Source organism: Neophocaena asiaeorientalis, unplaced genomic scaffold, assembly GCF_003031525.2.
Source record: "Neophocaena asiaeorientalis asiaeorientalis breed wild unplaced genomic scaffold, Neophocaena_asiaeorientalis_V1.1 scaffold45, whole genome shotgun sequence".
NCBI lineage: Eukaryota > Metazoa > Chordata > Mammalia > Artiodactyla > Phocoenidae > Neophocaena > Neophocaena asiaeorientalis.
Window position 1 is genome coordinate 11,621,850 of NW_020174642.1, and position 9,441 is coordinate 11,631,290.

At 46.8% G+C, this 9,441-nt stretch overlaps 1 protein-coding gene across 5 annotated transcripts in view; it reads left to right on the top strand.

Moving 5' to 3' along the window:
• The window catches only part of TRAPPC10 (trafficking protein particle complex subunit 10), a 113,626-nt gene that overhangs the window by 78,287 nt on the left and 25,898 nt on the right, over nt 1-9,441 (top strand). For 4 of the 5 annotated variants that reach the window (XR_003004962.1, XM_024758157.1, XM_024758159.1 and 1 more), the window contains exons 8-14: nt 2,236-2,250; nt 2,342-2,488; nt 3,095-3,209; nt 4,194-4,270; nt 5,050-5,141; nt 7,394-7,534; nt 7,828-7,940. Coding sequence is in view for 4 of the 5 variants with exons in the window: in XM_024758157.1 (XP_024613925.1) it covers nt 2,236-2,250; nt 2,342-2,488; nt 3,095-3,209; nt 4,194-4,270; nt 5,050-5,141; nt 7,394-7,534; nt 7,828-7,940 (700 nt within the window). In the remaining variant the exon portion in view is untranslated. The remainder of the gene's footprint in view (nt 1-2,235; nt 2,251-2,341; nt 2,489-3,094; nt 3,210-4,193; nt 4,271-5,049; nt 5,142-7,393; nt 7,535-7,827; nt 7,941-9,441) is intronic. The other variant, XM_024758158.1, reaches the window with a different exon arrangement.

Consider the following 9,441-nt stretch of genomic DNA (forward strand, 5'->3'; position numbering starts at 1 on the left):
GGCCGCAAGCTGTGCCGTCAGGAAGGGCTCTTGCCCAGGATATGGGAAGAGCTCCTGCAGATCAGCTTAAAAGACTGACGAATAGAAAATAGGCAAATGAAGCTATCCAGATGGCCAGTAGGCATATGAAAAGGTGCCCCATCTCATTAATTATAGTGAAATGCAAACTTCCACCCAGTGGCTGAAGTGGAAAGACCTGACAAGTGTTGGTGACGGGGGAGGAGCTGGAACTCCCTCCTTGACGAGGAGACTGGGAGTTGGCGCCACAACTTTGGAAAACGGTTCGGCGGTGTCTGCTGGAGCCAAACCTGTGCGTGCCCTGTGAGCCGGCAGTCTCCCCCCAGGTCTGCACGGAGGGTGTTCACAGGTGTCCAGGAGACAGTGCCGGGATGCTCGTGGTGGCGTCGTTCGTGACTGCTAGAACCGGAAATAACCCAAATGTCCATCACGTACGAGGGAAACGGTGACTGCCGTCTGTTCAGACAGCAGACTGGCATCTGGCAGTGGGAACAAATGAACCCAGAGTCTCATGAACGTAAAGTTTAGCTGGAGCAGGCAGACACCGAAGAATACCTACCTGTTGATTTCACGTACAGGTGCAAGAGGAAGCACAGATGTTGTGTCAGGAAGCGTGTGGCGGCCGCGGCCCTCCAACGGGGCGGCCCCGTCAGTGTTCACGTTAGGACGCTGGGTTTTTCGGTATTTGGGTTATATTTAAAAAGGTAGTTTTAGCAAAAGAGAATGAAAAGAATGCCTTTAATTGTATGCTTGGAAAATGGTAAAGCGGCTCTTGCCGTGACCAGTAACACTGATAGCGGAAGAAGAGAGAGGCTCGGAGAAAACTAAACGGTGCGTGATAAGGAATCAGTTTTGAAATGTCTGTTGTTCACGAAGGAAATTGTCCAGAGGGACCCGGAGCCCATGGAAAGGCGCCCGCGCCCTTCCTCTTAGGGTGTGTGAGCTGTGAGACGCCCAGCGCGCCGCACGGTTCCGGCCGGGGCTTGGCCCTCACGCGGGGGTGGGGCTTGCTCTTTGCCAGGTGCAGGCAGCGCGGGTGCTGGGGTGGGCGGCCTTCCCAGGGACACGGGCTGCCGCTGTCTGTAGATGTGTGGCTCCCGGGTGAGAACCTTGTGGGCTGTTGGCACCCCTCGTGTGTTTGTTGGAGTGCGTGCGCCCACCTCGGCTGCGCGCCCTGTGGAGCTCGCCCAGTTTGATTGCGGGGAGGCACGTGCTCTGTCCAGGGTCCCCGAGCTGCATCCTACCAACCAGCTGTCTGTGCGTCCCTTTGAGGGTGCTCCACTCTGGGCAAGAAAGTCAGTTGTACCACTTGATGAAAGTTGCTTCTGGTCATGTAATATTTTTTTTATACTGATTTTTTTCAAAGGATCTAAGCAGTTTGTCTCATTTTTCAAAGACTGGGCAATTTAGCGTTTATAGGAACATTTAATAGCATTCTCTGTTCTCTCCAGTTGGTGCCCCGTCCTTTTGTTTGTGCTCAGGCTGTGTTGAAGGAGTCCTTCTTACATAAGTCAGTCTCATGAGCTTATGCGGCTCTTCCCTCGCCACCTGATGTAGCAGCACCTCTTCCTTTCCCACTTTGAATAGGACTAATTAGCATGTCTCGCCAAAGCTAGGACACCAGTTGTAAGACACCTCACGATATTAGCGCCACCAAGAGGACAGTCTCCTCCGCCGAGTGTGAGTGTTAAGATGCCCTTGACTGAGGCATCCCTATGCCAAAAACGCTGAAACGTAGAAAAGAAGTCCATTTTAGAATCAATCACATACAGTAGATGCTTTTGAATTTCTGATGACATTTTATTGTATCTCTAAGCAACAGGTGCTCTTTTTTACAAACATAATTACACTTAAAAAATTAATAGCAATTCCTAAATATCGTCTAATATTTACTTAATATTTAGATTTCTAGCGTTGAACATGATCTTCTGAAATGTGATCAAGTGGTCATCTGAGGTCTTAGCTTCCCACCTTCACCTTATATGCTCTTTAAACTGAGAGGTGACCAGTGTTCAAACGTAGACTAAGTGATGACAGTCGCCTTTTTGTAGGCTTCTTTTGTTAATAAGCTTTTAAAGTACATGATTGCAAGTTACATCCCTGCCAAGTCACTCAGTATCATCAGAAATATGACACCAAATAGTGTATTTGGACACAGATCGCTCCTTTCCTCCCGTAGGTGGCCTGCTCTACAGGTCCCGTTTCTCTTTCCTGTAGTTTTGCAGAGACTGGGTAGCTGCTTGGAGGGGCAAAGGAGGGCGAGCGGGCGCAAGTGCTTCCCCCAGCACTCTCCTCACACGCCCGCCCGCGCCTGTGCCCCCAGGTCTCCGTGCAACCCGGTGCCCTGGATTGCTGGGTGTTCCTGAGCTGCTTGGAGGTGCTGCAGAGGATAGAAGGGTGTTGCGACCGGGCACAGATCGACTCAAACATCGCCCACACTGTGGGTCTGTGGAGCTACGCCACAGAGAAGGTAACTGCCCCAGTGCCGATGTGGGCCTCGGCCGGGGCTCTGCCTGCGGGGCTGGGGAACGGAGTTAGCTGTTTGGAGAAGTGCTGCTCACCTGGTCCCTGCACAGGCAGCTCTGGCTACTTCAGGGTGCATCTAGGAGCAGCGTGGATGCAGTCGTTCCCTGCCAGTATCGCTGTATCTGGCAGACATCAGGTGCTCGCTGCGCTCGAGCTAAAGGCAGGCTTCTGCTCCAGGAATGGGTGGGGGGACAAAGCAGGGTGAGCGTGCAGCCGTGTGCAGAAGTGCAGGAAATGACAGTAGTCCCGAGCGCGCAGCAGGAAGGCCTGCCGGGGGAGGGGTTGAGGTGGGGCAAGCTTGGGAGAACGTGGGCGAACAGCACAGGCTGGGGGTGACCAGCGTCAGAGCCGCTCTGAGGATTATTACGTAGAAGGTTTGAGTTTGAAATGATCCCAGTAAGATGAATTTTCATATCCAGATGAGAATCATTTGGATAGGAAAGCTAAATTTCTTCTAGTATTTAGATGGTTTTAACTTCATATTTAAATTTGTAAATTCTCTGCTGACTCTTATGGCAAATTAATTGAAATTTGGGGTTTATCTCAACAGCTAAAGTCCTTGGGCTATCTGTGTGGACTTGTGTCAGAACAGGGACCTAACTCAGAAGACCTCAACAGGACGGTTGATCTTTTGGCGGGCTTGGGAGCTGAACGGCCTGAAACAGGTACTTTTTGAGATGTCCCCGTACACGTGGTGGAAAGCAATGAGAATGTCGGCTATAACTGGCACATATAATTTGGGTTCCGTGATATAATTACTCACCATTTGGGAAATTACACTCATTATTAGCTGACCAGATTAATACATAGGATATTTTAGCTTTTAATAGCATAAAAAATGTCAGAAATAGTTTAAGAAGTTGTGGGACTTGCCTGGTGGTTAGGACTTCGCGCTTCCACTACAGGGGGCGTGGGTTCCATCCGTGGTCAGGGAACTGAGATCCCGCGTGCCGGTGCGGTGTGGCCAAAGGAAAAAAAAAAAAAAGAAAGAAATTGTAGCGATTCTTAAAAATGTGTCATGAGTTTCTTGTAGGCTTAAATGAGCTGATCATGCCTTTTTACAGACCACAGTGAAGTTTAAATGCACCAATCTTCCTCGGAATTACAGATGATTATTTTTCTAATGATATGGCCAGACAAATCCTTTTATTGAGTAAATTACCCCCTAGGTAATAAAGCACTTTGAAAGGAACGTTACTACTTCTTTTAGGTAGGAACACCGTGACGAGTATGATTTAGCAAAACTGTTGCTGAAGGAGAGCATACCTAATGGCCTGAGAGGCGTCTTGCTGGATTGAATCCGTTTGTCAGGGAAGATGCGTTATGTGTATATTACACTGTCTCCACCTGAGACCACATCACATCATTTTGGAAGTAACTTAATTCATTGTAGTATTTGTAACACGTACTTAAAAAATTCTAGTCTCAATTAAAGATAAAAGTATTACTTGAAGGGTTTAGACTATTTCATGAGTATATTAATTAGACAAGAATGTAAGTAATAACGTAGTTTCAGTTGGAACGGGTGGTTTGTGATTTCCGTAAACATCAGACAAAGTCCTTTACCTGTGACATTTGAGGCGCAATGTAAACTCTTATGACTGGGCAGAATGAAGATGAATAAGGACTCTTATTTCTTTCTGTTTAAGCCAACACTGCTCAGAGTCCGTATAAGAAACTCAAAGAAGCGTTATCATCAGTAGAAGCTTTTGAAAAACACTACTTAGTAAGTATCACAAATCTTCCCTGCCTGCCCATGGCAGAAAGCCCCTCTCTACTAGACTTTGCTACTTTGTGACCTTTTGAGCTGGGAGTGAGCTGGTATTTGGAACCTCCTTCCTGTTGGCCTTTGGTTTCTTTGGTACCCTAGGGAGCTGTGCGTGAAACCTGGAATAGTTGGTTTGTTAGTATCCATGGCACCGTAATTAGGCATAAAAGCATCTTTGGATATTTATAATTTTGTTCACAATGGTATTGCTCATTCAGTAGAACAGAAATTGTAAGAAAGGATAGTGAATGGTTTTCTGTGTACAGAGGAACAATTTGAACCTGAACAGAGCTATTGTACTTGATTTTAAAGGACTTAAATTTGGGCAGTCTTAGAAAGCAGTGCAGTAGACAGTCGGTGGACCGTCTGCCTTCCCGAGTCACGGTTAATTCAACAGCATGTGATAGTAGTCTATAATACTGTCTCTGTCATCCAGAATGTGAGAAAAATATTAAAAATGTTACCCACAGATGGAAAATACTTTGAAAAAAACTATTCTGTGCCTGCTGAGTTCACGTTTCTTTTATTATTATGATTTATAGTTTATGTACAAGTTAATGACTTTGTATAAATCACTATTACATAAAAACTCAAATAACACAAAAAGAGATACAAAGTAAAAAATTATGTTATATTAATAAGGAAGTCTTTTGCTTCAGCCTTGGGTAAATAAATGTAGGATTTGTCTAGCATTAAATTTAAAGTACAGAATTATTTGGTTCTTTGCTTTTCCGCAGGACTTGTCCCATGCCACCATTGAAATGTATACAAGTATTGGGAGAATTCGATCCGCTAAGTTCGTTGGAAAGGATCTGGCGGAGTTTTACATGTAATTGATTTTGAAATTTTCTTTGAATTTCAGACATCTCACGTGTAGTAAGAGGTTTGTTATGTAGGAGCTATAATATGAAGTGTACATAACCTTGTAGAACAAAAAATGTGAACTGTTAACCAGTCATCATTTCTTAAGAAAATTTCTTTGAAAACCAGAGTGAGTTCAGCTTATTACCCTTAATAATTGTTACTGATCTTTGTGTTTCTTTCATTTAATTAATTTAATGAACTTACATGTAAATATTATATACATGTAGATAATATATATACTGTTATATGTGATACATAGTATGTGTTCTATAGCATTTTCTCTAGTTGCTGTTAAATGCCTCCTCAGAGGATTGAAAGCCTCGAGGTCAGTGACGTGAAGCACGTGATGTGTCAGGTCCGTGAGAGAGGGCTGAGCCTTGAGTGCTTGTGAGCTGGGGTGTGCAAGCACTGAGCATTTCTAGTCTGGCTCCAGCTTTGGAGTGGATTCCAGAGAAAAGACTAAAAGCGTGGCATGTTTCTCACGTGTTTGATAAAGAACCCCTGCTGGCAGTGTAACTGCTAGTTCAAAGCACTGGGAAGAGATACAGATTATGAGGGAGAAGACGTTTACATTTTCTCAAAAGAAATGTGTGTTTGAAATGGTATCTTGAAATCTGTAGTTAGTCATTTCATTAGATGAAACAAGGAAGAATGATTTACTTTAACTGATTGCAGGGCTCCGAAGGGATCTGTAGATCATCTAAGCGACCTTCCTAGTGTTTCAGGTGTGATTGGAGCAGGGAGTCAGTTGCACAGCTGAGTAATGCTGGGGCTGGAGGTCGGCTCTCCTTAGTCTCCAGCTAGTGTATCTCAGTAGCCATGTCCTCAGGTGCTGTGAGCTGAGGCTTGGAGCTGCAGTGGGGTGATGCTGGCCTGCTAACTGGAGACTTGGGTCCTGGTTCTAGCTTGACCATGCACTAGCCAGGTGGCCCTCGGCCTGGGTCTACGGCGACTGGATGACAAATGCCCTCCCTTCCAGCTCTACAGTGTAAGAATCTTTGGCTGGAGATAGTAACTGAAGAAGTATATAGAAGGTTCTGACCCCTTTAAAAAATGGGGGAGGACTTCCCTGGTGGCGCAGTGGTTAAGAATCCGTCTGCCAATGCAGGGGACACGGGTTCGAGCCCTGGTCTGGGAAGATCCCACATGCCGCGGAGCAACTAAGCCCGTGCGCCACAACTGCTGAGCCTGCGCTCTAGAGCCCGTGAGCCACAACTCCTGAAGCCTGTGCACCTAGAGCCCGTGCTCCACAACAAGAGAAGCCACTTCAATGAGAAGCCCGTGCACCGCAACGAAGAACAGCTCCTGCTCGCCGCAACTAGAGAAAGCCCACGTGCAGCGACGAAGACCCAACGCAGCCAAAAATAAATAAATTTATTTGTCTAGAGAAACCGACACATGTAACTGATAGGTTTAAAATTTATTTGAGAATTTGGGAACTCTCATTGCTTCAGAAGTAAGCCTGGGATGTTGTCCCAGCATGCTTAGAGAGCGAGTGCTTGTTTGGTGTTGGCCTTCGTCCCGTGAAGTCAGTAGCCCCAACCCTCTGGGAAAGGCCGGGGCATCCATGTTGTCACTGAAGCTTTGACAAGCTCTCATTAATTGGGTTTTAAACTTTGTTATATTCTGAACGTCTTGAGGGTTTAAATTTGGGTGATAGGTGTTGATATTTAAATTCCTCATAGTTCTCTGTAAAGCTTTGAAACCTGCTCAGCGCTTTTGCCTGAGTTTACAACTTGAGTCAAGCTTCCCTGTCGGCTGGCCTGTATAGGCCACTCTGTGTTGGCCTGTCCTCAGCAGTTAGTGTGGCCCCGAGCCCAGGTTTCGAAGCTTCCTCCATAACTAGTTGTGTGCCTGTGGACAAAGCCTTCCGCTTTCTTCACGCTTGGTGTTCTTAGGTCAGCTTGAAATCGTGAATGATGCCCTCACGTTCTTATCTGGAGATTCAACTCTGAAGGCTCTCTGGCAGTGTAGGACGCTGGGCAAACAGCGTGTGTGGGGTTCTCAGCCTGAGCGCAGTTCTCGGGTCCAGTTAGGTGTTCCTGATTTCTTGTTCTTTCTTATACGGAGGGGTGGTCGGAGAAGGACTGTCTGCAGATGGCACCAGCTTCATGGTTGTGGGGTTGTCGAGGGTGGAGAGCAGGCCGTGAAAGGTTATGTCTGAGTTTGTTGATTATCACGACCCATAATGAAAGCTTCTGTTTGTTGATTTGCAAGGAAGAAGAAGTCTCCCCAGAAGGCAGAAATCTATCTTCAGGGAGCCTTGAAGAATTACCTGGCTGAGGGCTGGGCACTGCCTATCACACACACAAGGAAGCAGCTAGCTGAATGTCAGAAACACCTTGGACAAATTGAAAAGTATCCTTTAAGTTGAATATGTTCATGAAGTAGGAGGATTGCTTTCTCTCTGTATGGCCCACCATTGAGGGTTTAAGGAGCACCTGATAACTAGGAGAGAAAAGCCTGCCTCAACACACGTACTGTGTTGGATAGAAGCTGGTGCCCAGTCAGCGTATCTGACCTCTGCTTGAGTTCCTAACACCCTAGAAAAAGGGGAACACCCGTCGGGATGCACCCTCTGGGGACTGGAGGGGCTGTGTGCGCAGTGCCCCAGCGCGTGGTCCTCTCAGGCCCCTTGACCCTGCACCCAGCTACCTTCAGACCAGCAGCCTCCTGGCCAGCGACCGGCACCTGACTGGGAACGAGCGGGAGTACTTCTGCAGAGAGATTCTCAGCTTCGCCAGCCAGCAGGCAGACAGCCCAGGTAAGGCTTGTTTTCAAACATTGCTATGAAAAATTTCAGATGTCGTAGAAAAGCGAACACGATAATACAGCGTGTGTACTCTATACTGACCACCTAGATTCAGCAGTTGTTAACATTTTGCCGTGTAGCAAACGTGTGTCTGTATCTTTCTTTTTTGTTTTTGCTGAACTTCAGAGCAGCTCCAGACCCTGGAACAGTGTAGCATCTTCTGAAAACAAAGGTGATCCCCTAACCACCCTGCCCACAGACGGACAAGGTTCTAAGTCGGGCTACCAAGTTAGCCCCTCTTCAGATCTCCCCCATTGTCTTGAAAAGTGTTTTTACAGATTATTTTATATTCAAAATAATTGGACCCTACGTGTCCAGTCAGGGGTCACACACTGCATTTGATTGTTGTATCTCAGTTCTCCTTTAGCTTAGGACAGTCTTTCCATCTTGTTTTCTTCCTCTTTTCCAGACACTGACCTTTTAAAGTACAACAGCTTTATTGAGATAGGGTTCACAGCATGCAGTATACGGCTCTGTGGCTTTTGGTGTCGTCACAGACACGTGTACCCGTCCCACAGTCAGTGTTAGAGCATTTTTATCACCCGAAAGAAACCCCACACTTACTTCCTCCCAACCTCCTCCTACCACCCCCATCCCCCCAAGTCCCCGGGAACCACTGATCCACTTCCTATCCCGAGTCCCCGGGAACCACTGACCCACTTCCTACCCCGAGTCCCCGGGAACCACTGACCCACTTCCTGTCTCTGAAGATGCGTGTTCTGGGTGTTTCACGTAAATGGAATCATGCAACATGTGTTTTGTTGTGACCGGCTTATTTCACTCAGCACAATGTTTTCAGGACTCCACTATGTTGTAGCGTGTCAGCATTTCATTCCTTTTTGTGACTGAGTAATATTCCGTGGTATGGATGGACCACACTGTGTTCATCCCTTCAGCGGTTGTTTGACAACAGGGTTGTAAGGCACTGACTTTTTAAAGACATCGAGCCACTTGTCTCATAGACTGTCTCACCGTCTGAAGTTTCTTGAGTATTTCCTTATGGGAATGTCCAACAGCAAGGTAGATCTCAAAGTCTTAGGTTCAGGCTAAATGTTTTGGCAAATATACTTTAAGAATTGCCACGTAGTAAGATTAACTTTATTGTAATATTTAGCTTCTCGTGTTCAGTTTATCAAGAAGAGTATTTATTTAAAATAGTCACTGTCTTAGTCAGCTCGAGCTGCCATAACAAAATGCCGCAGACTGGACGCTTCAACACGGGTGTTTATTTTCTCACAGTTCTGGAGGCTGACATCTGAGGTCAGGATGCCAGCAGGGTGGCTTTCTGATGAGGCCCCTCTTCCTGGCTTGTTCCTTCAAGGCAAGGGGCGGGGGTGGCATGCAAGGGAGGTGGAGAGAGAGACTCAGAGAGAGGGAGGGAGCAGGAAGGGAGGTGCGGGGAGAGATGGGGGAGAAATGGAGAGACTCAGAGAGAGGGAGGGAGGAAGGGGGG